This window comes from Excalfactoria chinensis, chromosome 19 (assembly GCF_039878825.1).
Source record: "Excalfactoria chinensis isolate bCotChi1 chromosome 19, bCotChi1.hap2, whole genome shotgun sequence".
NCBI classification, from domain to species: domain Eukaryota; kingdom Metazoa; phylum Chordata; class Aves; order Galliformes; family Phasianidae; genus Excalfactoria; species Excalfactoria chinensis.
The window spans coordinates 4,603,484-4,617,783 of record NC_092843.1 but is presented as its reverse complement, the minus strand read 5'-3'; the positions used below and the strand labels follow the sequence as shown (position 1 = coordinate 4,617,783).

Below are 14,300 nucleotides of genomic sequence, written 5' to 3'. Positions count from 1 at the left end.
GTATGTTATACCAAAGTGAGGTCTGTTTCAACACCAGCCAAGACCCCAGTGGATGTATTTGATATTGGATAGGTGTTGAAACAGCTCTGTGGACTTGGCTAGCTGCAATCATTACTGTTTTCTGTCTTAATGGGAAAAGCATAGTAGAAGTTAAAGCAAGATCTTGATTTAATGCTTGAATAGCTCATCTCACTGTTCAGCTCATCTGGACAACAGCAGAGGAATGAATACAAACCATTTCCAGCCATGTAGGAATTCTATTAAAGTGGGTTTTTTTTGTTTGTTTTATTAAAAAACATCAGTCTTATATTTATTTTTAAACACAGTTAACCCTAGGTTTTTCATGAAGGTACATTTGTTGCTCTGGTTTAGTCTGTCAGCAGCTACTCCTTGGTCTTCTCATGCTTGTAGAATCTTCACATCGCGTTCTTGTTCGTCGAAACCCAGAAATCCTTTCAAGGAGAGGACAAACATTTCAATGGGTGGATCTTATATATTTGCAGCACTCTTTAGAAGATGACGTCGCCATCATCGGCTTCAGGAAATAAGTTAGAATAATATTGCTTTCATACAAAATACCTGAAAATCGTTTGTTTTCTTCCGATAGTTTCAGGAAGATGGGGAGGATGGAGTGCCTTAATCAAATGGTGTCGATTGGCACAGCAATTAACAGCGTTCTCTTTAAATAGTAATTTTTTTTTCTTTTTATTTTTTTTTTCCAATTTTTTTTTCTCTTTTCTCTTTTTTTTTAGTATCTGTAGAAAATTATTATAGTAAGGCTACATATCCTGCAGACGAGTTCTGGAAGGTCCCTTATTCCAATGGGTGCAATTTCAGCTCTTGTAGCGGATGGCAGTCAGGTGCGTGTGATGGCTTGGGCTGTGTGTGGACAAAAGGAACGATAGCTGTGGTTCACATTAGTGCTATAGGTTTGGATCCAGGGTTACTCAGGTAGGCAGGAGAGACTGTATCCAACTCCATATAGGCAGAGTAAAGTGTAGTGAGCTGGAGGTCGGGCAGGTTGTTGTGTGGGGTTCCATTTGGGATGGTGACTGTGTTGCTGTTCTCCATCTGGCAGTGAGAAGGGAAACACTGGGAAGACGTTGGGGATGATGAAATGAGAACCAGGGGGTCCACAGCTAGGCTGTCATCCTTCAGCTCCTCCCAGAGATTGCCTGGGACAAAACAGAAAGGTTTGATTAACTTTCTTTACCCATGCTTTCTTGAAACCCCCTGAGAAATAGGTAATTATAAAGCTGCGTGTGTATGTGTGAGGACTCTTAGTCACTTGTGATGGTTCAGTTGTTATTAGTCTGTTTCCGTAAAAACTTAAAACTTGGAGAGAGCAGCACTGAGTTAAGAGAGTAATTCTGCCTGAAAATTGTCAAGATTCTGTTGCAGGTATATCATAGAGTAATAGAATTACAGATTCATTAAGGTTGGAAAAGACCACTGTAAGACCATCGAGTCCAGCCATCAACCCATCCCCACTATGACCACTAACCATGCCCTCATGAACTTGTTGCTGAAAGAAAACCACTGTTTTGAAAGGGGGAAATTGCCTCTGTAATTACTTGTAAGATACTGAATCTGCAGATTATATTACTGCACAACTGGGCTTATTGTCTTTGTGTGACCCAGCTTATCTGAATGGCATGCTGCATTACTGGGCATACGATTTCTTGACCAAAGCAAAGTCAGAAATATGACTTGATGCCCCATCCCTGAAGGTGTTCAGGGACAGGTTGAATAGAACCCTGGGCAGCCTGAGTTAGTGCATGATTTAATGGTTGGCAACCCTGCCTGTGGCACAGGGGTTGGAACTAAATGAGGTTCCTTCCTACCCAACCCATTCTATAATTGTTTGGCAGTTGGAGGTGGTGACCTTTGAGGTCTTTTCCAATCGTAATGATTCTGTGGTTGGTTTTGGTGGGGATGGGTTGGTAATTAGACTCTCAATGTTAGATTCCTTTTCCAGCCTTAATGCTTCTATGACTTGGCATGGTGTAAATGGGTTGATGGTTGGACTTGTGATCTTAGAAGTCTCTCCCAACACTAACAGTTCTATGATTCCTGGGGACAGTGGCCAGAATACTATTGCTGTGTTGGGCTGTGATGCACTATGCCTAAATCTGTGCTGTAGGGCTACCTTGGATCCCTACCTTGGAGATCGAAGTCGGTGAGGGATGGATTCAGAGCATCAATGTCGTTGCTGAGGTCCCCCTCCTGCAGCAGAGGGTCGGGCACCGTGCGGGCCGTGCAGTGCTCTGTCATCACCTTCACACCACAGCTTGGGGGGGTCTGGGCCGGCAGTGGGGAGTCCTGGGTGATGCTGGGCTGACCCCGCAGTTCGTTTGGAGCCTCCCCAGAAGGAAACATTGTCTGATGGTCGGGAGTCTGCGGCATTAATGCACTTGAGATTGGAGGGAAGCCCTGTGGGGCCGTGTAGCATGCAGTTTGCTGCCCTCCGAGCAAGTTCGGCAACGCGTTCTTGGCGTGGAGAGCTCCTGATGATGTGTGGATGGGATGCAGAGGCTGCGGTATAGAGGAAAGAGAGGGCTCGCCCAAGGAGTGGGGTTGGACTGCCATCTGCCTGGAGAGGGATGCACCTGCAACGCCATTCGGACTGCACGACATGATGGAAGATCGCAGCTTCTCGCCTTTGTCGCCTATCAGTGTGTCGAGCTCTTCTGCAGAACAAAGAAAAACAAAATCCATCAGGTATTTCCTGTAGAGCCTTCATCTTCGTGGCTTTCAGCTGGGGAATGGGTGGGTGTGATGGCAAACAAAAGCGCTAACCTGTAGGATAATAACTCCAAAAGCCCGAAAAAAGCTCTTCTAAATAATCAGTGCTGAATGGTATGAGGAAAAATATATTGTCATGTCTAAAGACTGGGTATTTATTGGATAATTTCAATTTTATTCTATAGGACTTCATTCGGTGTTGCTTTAACATCTCACTAGGCGTCACGATAGAACACCTTTGTGCCTATTTAGAAGCAAAACCAGGTCTTTAATTCTGCTTTTTTGACTCTATATTAAGGAAAGCATCTGTAAATATTTCCTAAGTTGTGCATGAATGCTGTTGTACAGGTTGGTGTGCATTGCAAAGCAAGCTGTGGGGACTGCTGCTTGAGAACCAACACGCTCACTCATAACCGACCTGGCTTTGCCATACTCTTCCTCACAGCCACTGGATCTTTCCTCTTCCATTTCTGCAGCTCCTCCTGCATCTTGTCGATCTTGGCCGGGTTCAGAGCCCACAAACAGCCTTTCCGAGAAGAGTTGCCTGATTTGTTTTCAACTTTCTCAAAGCATTTGTTCAAGGACAAGTTGTGGCGCACGGAGTTCTTCCAGCCATCCGGGGCTGTCTGGAAACACAAAGCCAATCTAAGAATGGTTTTTCAAGGAAAAAGAGCAATCAATCCCATACAGAATCCTTCGCTTGGTGAGACTATAACACTGCTTAGGAGATACTGAGACTGAAACTGCTATGTTAGAGGGAAAGTTATTCATATGTCCAAATGGTTCAATCATGCGCCCTACAAGTGAAATACGGGTTTCTACATTTGATCACGATACCTTCTTGCTTTACACTTATTTTTAAGCTGGGAGGTTCTTTAAACCTCACAGTGCATTAAAGTGATTCTTCCATTTGTATTTAGGCAGTTTCTGGTCAAGCAAAATTCCTTCCTTACTCTGAGGACAGTTTTGCAGTCAATTGCAAGAGGGAAAAAGATGATACTGCTTATCACACTGAGACGCTGCGTATGAGTATGCTGGTCTGTATCATAGGGTTTTTATGGTGAATTCCTGATGTGTCACTTCCTTGTCTTCTACAGAAAATCTGTACAGTCATTGGATTCTATAGAAATTCCACAGAATCATAGGATTCTGTAGATTCTATAAAATCTGACCTTTGGATTCTTCCATTCCTTGTTCTTCATGGCAGACCTTCGCTACAAGCTGGGAAATGCCATGTTTTCCATTTCTGATACATTCCTGATAAACTTAATAAACTCATTACTTGCTACTTCATTCAAAATATCGCTTAGTTGTGAAAGCTGAATCCATGTAATTTGCTACAACAGGAAGCATTTGGTTTTCCTAACAGCACCGTTTCTACCCTTTTGTCCACCTGATGTCAGCATCTCACCGTTCTGTTGGCCAGTCCCACAGGTGAGTCAACCTGCACTTCAATTATTAAAGAAAAACAGCATAAAAACCCAACCCAACCCCTTACAGCCCTTTCTGCTATAGGGTGAAATTGAAGGTCAGTGGGGATGCGTTGGCATAGCTGCCCATGGAGGTGGGGGAGTCCTCATCCATGGAGGAGTTCATGAGCCATGGAGATGTGGCACTGAGAGCCGTGGGCAGTGGGCATGGTGGGGTGGGTTGGGGTTGGACTTGGGGATCTTTGAGCTCATTTCCAACCCGATTGATGCTGTGATTCTACCACGACCGTTTTTCGTCCCTTGCAGATCACATCCAAGCTGTGTTCCTCCAGCTCCAAAGGCGAATACAACTTTCACCAAGGGAAGATGTGCAATTAGCTGCTGCCTGTGCTAAGCTGGGAGAGTGCTCATGCTCCTGGCCGTGTGTGTGAGGCTGCACAAACCTCTGCCTGTATCTAGACGGGATAATTAGTGTTTCTGCTCAGTGCTGGGAGTGGTGTGTGTTTCTCAGAGGTTTTCAGATGTGTGGGGGTGTGAACGGTGAGATCGTTTTAGGAACGTAAAAGCAAAAAGTACACGGATTTATTCCGGGGAGCTCTGCCAAGAGTTGAACAGGTTCTTGCACTAAACTCGGTACTGCTGAACAGCAAGAAATAGTTATTTACCTAGCTGGGCCCTGAAGGAATGCTCCAGCAAAGCGTTAGAAGTACTGCTCTGTCACCAGTTTTTATTTTCACATTTGATGCTTGGTTAATGAACCGAGCTCTGCCTGCTGGAGCTACCATCGTACAGTCGGAGTTGTTTTGCTGCAGCTCTATTTGGCCATCGTTGCTTCCAGAGCAGTGTGGAAGAAGCCATGTGGAATTAGGCTCCGTTGAACCTTCCCAACATCTTGGATCATTGGCAATTGCCCAATTAACGAGATGAAAGCTCAGCGTTCAACTCTCTAATTGCACCGAAGCAAAAAAAAAATATATAGATGACGAGCCAAAAAAGGCCGTTGTGCAGACCCACTGATCCCGACAGCCTCTTGAAGTTTAAAGAGTTCAGTGATCTTGCAAAACCCTTTCTCTTTAAATCTAGGTCTCAAGAGAAGGGAGAGGTACATCAAAGAGTAATTCACCTTCAGCTGTGTAGATGATTTTTTTTTTCTTTTGGGACGTAGGAGTTGGATTGCTCTGTTTCAACTAGAAATGAGATCGTTGCATCATAGAAACTAAATCTGCTGTGGCAGCGAATACGAGTTAATTTGACTAGGCTTGTATCATCTCATGTCTCCCAGCAAGATTCTACATACACTTGTGCTCTACTTCAGTTCTACTTTAATTGCTTCCCCTCCTCCTGGTGAATCCTGCTGTTTACTGAGCTCTGTAGCACCAACATGAGGCTGTTTTCTGGTTTCTATTTTACTCTAACTGGTTAAAGTTTCTCCAAAGTATGGTTTTTTGGCCATAGATTGATGATTCCATGTGCTGCCTTAAGGAACGGATGGATGTAGGGCTAAATCCTTATAAGCGCATTTGCTTATTCTGTTCTTATTTTAAGGATGTTTGGGATGAAAAAATCCAATGATTTGACTGTATTTCTAAAGGCTGTGGCCTCATTCCCACTGACTTATAAATAAATGGAGAGAAAGCCATGAGGGTCTGCAAGAAGACCTCCCAGTGGGACAGCTGTGTTCTGATGAGTGAGAAGGGTGAGGTTTATACTGGGGCTAAAGCAGTTATTTAAAGCTGTGTTGTAAGATAGAGGAGAAGTAACTTCAGTTTGCTCTGATGAACTACTTTGGGCACACCGTAAAAGTGATTTTAATAATCCCACTTCTCCACTTGAAACCTATTCATGCCTTGTTCCTAGGAGGCAGTAAGCAGGTTAAGAACACCTTACTTTGCTTTAAATGGTGCAATGTGTGTATTGTGCTAAGAAATGTAGCTCTGCACAGGACTGACTTCAAGACGTTGGTGGCACGGGGTCCTCATTCTCAATCCTCAATTAGTTTCCTTTGGGTTATTAATACTTTCCGCAGCTACTGATGAATTAATGGAAAAGAATATTGGGATGGCTGGAATTCTCCTCTTGATGTCTAATTTGGTTTGGAGATGGGAGCACTTCACAGCTCTTGCCATGTGCCATTGTGTTTTCCTTGGGTTGAAACTCATCATGTTGTGGGATACTTCTGGAATGAGGATGGGTGGGCTCTATTTATATTCCCTTTTCTCTGCTGTAACAAGCAATGGAGGGCCTAGTGATTCCTATGGGGGGAATCTGGGGTGCTGGAAACACAGAAGTTGAATGGATCCTAATGGATTCCTTCATGACGATGTTTTCTTGCCCTCTGATTACTGACATATTTAATTTAATTATCATTATTTTTGGTTATTTATCCTCAAAACCACTTGATGCCGCTGCAGAATTGCATCAAGACATTTATTCTTCCCGATTCTTAGTGCTCTTTTCTTAATAGAAACATCTGAATCATCTTTCTGCAGTTGCATTCAATCTGTTCAAATTGCTGCATGTTTATTTGCAATAGAAAGCACAACGGCCTCACGCTGCTTTAGTTTTAGGTCTTGCTAACAGCTGTAGGCCACTTGCTCTGGGCATCTAGCAAGATGTTTTTGGGGAATCAGCAAGAACAAAGCTCTGTGTAGAGCAGCAGCAGCAATTCAATTACAGCTCTCTATAGATCTAACTGTAATCCCTCTGCTCTGGGGCTGCGTGCTGACTAATCTCTTCCCACCTGCATCCTGAGTGCAAGAAGCCATTTGCTCTTACAGCACAGATTTAAATCTCAATAGCATCTGGTGCAAGCCATGCAAGCCGTGCATCCATGCCTTCGCCAGCATGACCAGGTAATTATGAGCTTAGTACCATTTATCACATCTTATACTTTTCCTTTTCCAGGGCATACTGGAGATGAAGTTGCCCAAGATGACATCCCAGCTCCAGAACAGAGCACCTGATGGAGCTGTGGGTGACCGTCCTCACTGCAGGGAGTGGGACCTGATGGCCTTTAAAGGTCCCTTCCAACTCAACGATGCTATGAAGACATCCCCTTTCCACTGCTTCCATGATTTTGGAGGTACTGTAATGGCAAGGGAAGCAACAGGACCAGTTCTGCCTGTATCTGAGAGGAAGGGATGATGTTGTTTTTAGAAATATTTATCCCTTCTATAAGCTGTTAGCGAGGAGTGGCCACTTGTTATCTATGCAAGCTCAAACTTGGAGCTGTTCGTAATAAACCTTTGTGTTAAGTATCACTGCATGCTGTGCTATGTACAAATATTGTGTGCAGGCACAGAACTCACCTTAAAGTAAGGAAAGTGCTCTGTCATGAAATTGTAAATCTCGCTGACTGGCAAACTGCCTGTCTTGCTGTTTTTGAGTGCCATGAAGATCAGGATGCTTTGGGGAGAGAAAGAAAAGCGTTTTAGCTTGTCAGAAAATACACTGTTTGTCTCAGAGCTTGTAATGACCATGGCTTTCACTCCCATACAATGAATCAGGTTGGATACTGGGAACAATTTACTCTCCAGAAGAGCTGTGATGCAGTGGCACAGCTGCCTTGGGAGTGGTAGGGTCACTGTTCCCATTGATGTTCCAGAGCCATGGGGATGTGGCACTGAGGGACGTGGTCAGTGGGTATGGAGAGCTGGGTTAGGGTCGTGCTTGGAGATCTGAGAGCTCTCTCTCAATCTGACTGGATCTATGAGTAGCAATGGTGCTGACAGTCAGAGTCTATGTAGAATACGATCAGCTCATGTCCAATATGAATTTCAAGTAAAATGATAGAAAGTGGAGTCAAGACCTTAAGTCTGGACTCCACTTTAAGGCTGTGCTTCAATGCCTACAATGATAAGGGGCGCATGGAAAGCATCAAGCTGAGTGACAGAAGGTATAATTAAAATTTATCTGACCTGCTTCACTAGAGTGACATTTGGGGGCTAATCCTATGTGATAAGCAGCATATCTGATGTGTTTTCTAGACATTTCCTCACCCTTAATGGGGAATTAAATAGCACTAATGCAGGTCCTGCAAAGACACCTAATTGTGATTAGTCTTACGCTGATTTGCAGCACCTAAGACATTGCATTTGGAAAAGGCCTTGCTTTTCTTCTTTATAGCATCTCATTTCCCTCTGCTTTGGCCCCAGAGTCTGGAGCATGCTATGATTCATACAAGCAGTATGGAGCACACTGAGAACAGGATAGGTAAGCACCTTGTTGCAAATTATGCTGAAAATATGCCGTGGGTAAACAGTGTGTTTCCTGTAGCATTAAGAGTTGAAAAGATGTTTTCTTACCTGTAGGAGTAGATGGGTTTGGGAAATAGAGGCTGCTGGGATTCTTGAGTGCTTTGAGGAGCAATCCTTTGGTAGGGGTAGTGCGAAGAGGTGATGTAGGTCACCGGGTAGCTGCCTCCTGATGGGTACTGGTGAAACAACCAAAGAGATGTCACTTGGCTGGACAACGAGTTCTCAGGATGTTTCTTTCTTTATGGAAATACTAAGCTTTAATTCTGAGGATATTGTCCTCCACCTGTGTTTAATAGCTGCTTTGCAAAGGCAGAACTGAAGTCTCTCTAGCATTGAAACCCACTGGTATTACTAGCTAGTGCTTAAGAAGGAGGAGGAGCTGGAGGGGAATGGGCTGGGATAATGGCTGCTGCCAGTTATGTTGCAGTGGGTTTAGTACTGAAGAACTGTTTCTTTATTATTGCCCATTATTCTACTGAATAGCTGAGAAAAATGGGTTGTTTTACCCTATCTATCATCTCCAGAGTGTGCACAATCATATAAAGAATTTACTCCTTTGGCCATTCCTTTAATGGCATCTCTTCAAGAGATCTCCAGGCATGTCCAATTCTCAATATGCTCAGCAATGGATGGCCCATCATGAGGTCACCCTGACAGAAATATAGCAGAGCAAAAAGCCAGTGAGGTCAAAGGAAACACAGTGTGTGCCTTGCCTTGATTGCAACAGAGTTTCTGCCAGTTTGCTTTCCATTTCCTATCACAGCGGTTGGTCACGTATTGTTCTGTTCTAAATTGCAGTTCCAACCTGCTGGCAAGCAGCTTTCAAGAACAAAGAAGAGCTGCCCCATGGAGCTGAGATACCATCAGTTGGCTCTTGGTGTGGCGAAGGCTCCCACTCAACTCGGAGTTGGTAAGAGAGGAATTTCTGCCTCTTGCAGCTGAATCTTTCCAGATGCCAAGGGTAGGGCAAGGCCAAAATTAGGAATCATGTCACAGGCTATTAAAAATCTGCTTGCGTGCCTTTGCTGGTGCTCAAAGGTTGCTGAGCCGTGTTCTGGTGCGGTGCTGCTCACCTCTACAAGCCCTGTGTCATGAGTTTTTATGGTTCCTCTAAAGACTCTAATATGGATTTTTCAGAGTCATCAAGAAAATTTATCCTGGTAATTAATTTATACATCTTACTTTCTTCCTGCCGTTGGTTTCAGTGGCTCTTTGAAAGGAAAGGGTTCTAAGAAGGAACTGGCTGGGATGTCGCTACCAAAAGCAAGAACTGGGTGTTTTCATGATGATTTCTGTTTTATTGGTCTCATTACTCCTTTTTGAGGGAGCAAGGCTGGGGAATGGTCTGGTACAACTGGCTGGAGCTGGTTCTGCTGGATGAAAGGGATCCGTGTTTTATGGTGGGTGGGTTGGTGGCTCCAGCAGTGTCTGCCGCTTCTTTCAGGTCCATAAGAAGTAATTTACCAGCTGAGTCACCATTTGTGCTGTGTCCAGCAAAGGGGAAGGTGAGGCCACTTTATCATTTGGACCGAATTAATGAAGGAGTTGATCTCTCTCATCCTTTAATGAAAAGAAAGGCGTAGTCGCTCCAGGCTAGGGGGGCTGTTCTGAGTTTAACTCCATCGTGATTTAAGTTGTCCGTTCCATTTGAATTTGAAAGGTGAAACATTAATACATGCAAAAGGTGTTATTCCATGTCTTCTGTCTTGTATCACTGCCCGTTTCCTCGGGTCTATCGATGCCACATGGACAGCTCCTCAACTCCTTATGACTTTGGCTGCTGATACCCCCCCGTTTTTCTTTCGTTAGTAGAATCTATTGCCATACTTTGATACCATTCAATAGCACAGACTCTAACCAAAGCCTGCCGCTCGTAGGAGAGCTGTCACTCTGCCAACCTGCAGGTGGATGGGAGACTTTCTCCTCCTGCAATGCTTGTTGTGTCTTGCCTTGCAGCTCCCAGAAGACATTTCAGCTGTAACGTTGTGGGCTTTTTTTTAATGTGCTTAATGCAGATGAGTAGTAATATTACCGGTATCAAAACAGAGGGAAGTGTGCTCACTTCAGTGATATATTTTATGTATGTGTATATATATATATATATATATATATATATATATATATATATATATATATCTTTAATATCGTGCATTGTCACACATCAGCATTATAGTTAATTATGCTTCAGCTGAATACTTTTTCTCTGGGGATGATATAAGAGCCAAGAGATTGCAAAGGAGATGGACGAGCCACCAAACTCAGGGGGAGCGAGCATCATCTTACTGTGATTGATTTTAAAAGGAGGTATTGTTTCATCTATTTTTGGGGGGGTTGTTACTGTGACTGCTATAAGACTATAGCATAAGGAACACAGCATTTTTGGTTTGACATACGGTACTGACCTGATGGAAGGGATGTGAGGAGCAGTACATCTGCTGCACTTGGGGCTGATAGCAGTACAACCCAGGCTGCCCTTCCAGTGGGGATGTCCTAAGCTTGAGGTCTGAATCCTGCTAGAAGATATTTAAGGAAAGCATTGTTAGAGAAAATGCCTCAGTTTAATCCCTTCTGTTGCTGTCCTGACTTGTCTTTCTTTATACCCTATGCTCATTATTGCCATCCCCTTGTCATCCCAGTGCCATGTCCAGTATTGACAAATGTCTGTGTTATTTTGATGACCATAAGATGATGTTTTTGTCCAGAAATATCAGCTTACCAGCAGCCTGTAAGCTGTGTAAGAGATTAGAAGCTGCTCTTTAATGGAACCAGTGGAGATATGAATGAGCAGTTGGTCTGAGTAGTCGGAGGTGCTTCATATAAGGCACATGCAGTGCTAATTTTGCATTCTTTGCAGCTTTGAATTTGGAGAGAAAAAGGGATTTTTCTCATTAACCACGAACAGGTTTTGCATTAAACTCATCAGACCTGAGGTTATATTATTTATCCAGGAAACAGGAGGTTTATATCAACTTCATCCTTAGTGTGAGTCAGTTACTGTGGGTACGTATCCTGGAAATGTTCCCCATCCCTTGTGAAATTCTCTTAGTTCATTTAGAAATTATTTTTCTTTCTTTTTTTTACCCCCCTTTCTTTCAGTAACCCTGCAATTCTTTGTCTCAAAACCATCTCACAGCCAGCAATCAGGGCTCTCTCTTGGCAGGTGTGCTCATTAGTTTTGTCCACACGAGATTATGAAGACGGGGTTTGCACTTTGGATCACAGCAGAGATACCTTGTAGGGATACTAACACAGGGCGAATGACTCCACATACTTTTACACAGCACATACTGTGAGCAGACTTTGTATTTAGTTTTAAGTGGAACTGATATCTAAGAGTTTCTCTTCTATTGGTGCCAAGAAAAATGCAGGTCGGCAAAGGCACTGTAAGAAATCGATGTTTGTTCTCAGATGCACGTCCTCACAAATCACAGAACCATTCAGGTTGGAAAAGAGCTCTAAGATCATCCAGCCCAACCATCCACCTACCACCAACTTTGCCCACTGACCACGTCCCTCAGTGCCACATCTCCGTGGTTCTGGAACACCTCCAGGGAGGGGGACCCCACCACCTCCCTGGGCAGCTGTGCCATGCTTGGAAAAACACCATAAACTTCTGTCCCTTGAGAACGCTGATTGATGACAGTGATATCAAGCCTGTTATTGGGATGGGTTTGAATTTTTAAGGCTCCTGTCTACTGGAAAACCCTTTGCCCATATCCACCTTTCAGATGATTGATTTTCAGAAGGAAAAGCAATAAGAGGAGTCTGACAAATACATATAGATGTCTGTCATGGGCTTTGACCTACAGCTTCAGAAGAGATTAAAATCTATGTAGTCACACTGAGATAAAATAATTCCAAAAGCTTACTTCTTTTTCTTCCCCAATTAAGAACAGAAAAGATACTGACCATGACTTGTGAGCTGTGATCTTGACCTGCGGCGCTGTACTGGAGGCTGTTACACCATGGCTGTTCGGAGGAGATGTTTGGAAGGTGAGTTGGAAATGACTCTGACTCATCAGGGCCCGTAGATCCTGGGAGACCCTCAAAACCTTCAATACTTCTGGTGTTTTTGAAAGACGGACCTTCGGGTGGAAGGGTTTGTTGTGCTTCCTGGAAGACGTCCTCACTGATCTGCCTCTTGTAGGGGTGAAAGGGGTTCCTGCTGCTCTTGAGGAACCTGTCGTAATTTCCTACAGTGTTTTCCTCGTAACTGTACCGCTGGAATTTTTCTGTGCTGAAGGAGACCTGGAATTTGTTCTTGCTGCAGTGAATCCCTTGGCTGGGGGGGTATCTCCCAAGGAGTTGATCCTGGGCTGGAGATGCAGGGCTGGGGCTGTGGGAGGACTCAGGGCTCTTCCTTTCTGTCCTGCTGTCTGATTCGTACGGTTGGCAGCTGTAACTGGGATTATCCTGCAATGAATTGTTGGCATTTATTTAGGATTAGGATGAACAAATATTTTTCCAGTACATTGAATATGCACATTATTGACAATAATTAGAAAATTACTAGTCCTACCACCTCCACGCAGATAAAACTTGAAAGGTTTTTCTCATTACCCGGTGTCCAAACCCGTTTAAAGATAAGTTGATAGACTAATTAAGGAGGCTGGGATAATCCTAATCTGTCAGCTATCCGTGGAAAACAGGATGTCATAGGCAGCTTCTGCCTTGTTGATCTGTCAGTTCCAGAGAGAAGATGATGTGTGATCAAACGATGAAAGATTAAACCACAGGAATATGGTAAGTGCAATTCTTGCCATACACAAGTTTAATCAAATGGGCCTGAGCTCGTTCTTGGTGTTACACGCTGCCAGTTACATCACTTCCTCTCATCAGTGTAATCACGCTCATTCCGTGAGCCATGAAGGGCCTGGGCAAGCAGCTTCACCTCCTTCCTGTCTCATCTCCTCCCTTCCCTTTTGTTAGCAAAATGAAATTAACAGCTACTCAAGGACCCTTTAATCTACTGACACTTAACAAGAACCAGTGTCTGGGTCCTGGAGCTGAACACATACAGCTTAGAAATTATGCCTATTTTCCTTGACATCAATGTTGAGTAACATCTTGGATGCTTTTAGGGAAGACATGTTGAAGACGAGTGGGTTATTGTGTTCAGTGAAGGGAAAACAGTCACAGAATCTCAGCATCATTCAGGTTGGCAAAGACCTTCAGGATCCTCAGTGTCCAACCCCAGCCCATCCCATAACGCCCACTGACCACAGCCCTCAGTGCCACATCTCTATGGTCCTGGAACACCTCCAGAGATGAGGACTGCCCCATTCGCTGGGCAGCTGTGCATTTACTCTATCTAGCTTTTCCTAATATCCAACCTGTGCCTTCCCTGGCGCAACCTGAGGCCATCTCCTCTTGTCCAATTGCTGTTACCTGGGAGAAGGGGCCATAATGTACAGCGATATACAAAAACTAAGGTCAGATTATCTGATAGTCCCCTTTCCACCTTTCCCTCTCTAAATCCAAGCTGCTCTTACAGGAGAACAGGAAAAGGAGTATACAGAAGAACCAGCATTCAAGAAATCTCAAGGGGGTTTCTGCAGACTGGAATATGGCAGAGTTTTTCTCGTTCCTATCCATGTGGGTCTATCTGAGCTCGTACATCTGGGAGAGGAAAACAGCTCTGGTCTGTAGCACTCACCGTTTGCTGAATTGGGGATACCGAATCCCCTGGTGTCTTCATCAGGTCTTCTTGTTGATCCCTTTCCAAAGTGTCCGAAGAAGAAAATTTAATATTAGCCTGATCCTGAAGTAGTGAAACCATTACCAGATCCACTTCGGATGGGAATTCTGTTACAAGGAAGGAAAATTGCAATAAATGTTTTCTGAAAGTTAAAATGGAAAAGAAACCATC

The 14,300-nt window shown here is 44.0% G+C and overlaps 1 protein-coding gene and 2 long non-coding RNA genes across 3 annotated transcripts; 2 read left to right on the top strand and 1 right to left on the bottom strand.

Moving 5' to 3' along the window:
- Positions 1–912: 912 nt before the first annotated feature.
- Positions 913–14,300, bottom strand: FOXN1 (forkhead box N1). The gene is made up of 8 exons (XM_072353728.1): positions 14,088–14,300; positions 12,341–12,844; positions 10,834–10,944; positions 8,480–8,607; positions 7,484–7,580; positions 3,164–3,371; positions 2,163–2,690; positions 913–1,175 (listed from the first exon to the last, which is right to left on the bottom strand). The coding sequence occupies exons 1-8, from the start codon at positions 14,208–14,210 to the stop codon at positions 913–915; spliced, it is 1,962 nt and encodes a 653-aa protein (XP_072209829.1). The 5' UTR covers positions 14,211–14,300.
- On the top strand, positions 2,616–8,380 carry LOC140260925 (uncharacterized). Its single transcript, XR_011905623.1, has 3 exons — positions 2,616–2,721; positions 7,080–7,257; positions 8,301–8,380. It is a non-coding gene; the product is annotated as an uncharacterized lncRNA (long non-coding RNA).
- LOC140260924 (uncharacterized) lies at positions 9,315–14,178 on the top strand. The gene is made up of 4 exons (XR_011905622.1): positions 9,315–9,341; positions 12,323–12,424; positions 13,118–13,174; positions 13,926–14,178. It is a non-coding gene; the product is annotated as an uncharacterized lncRNA (long non-coding RNA).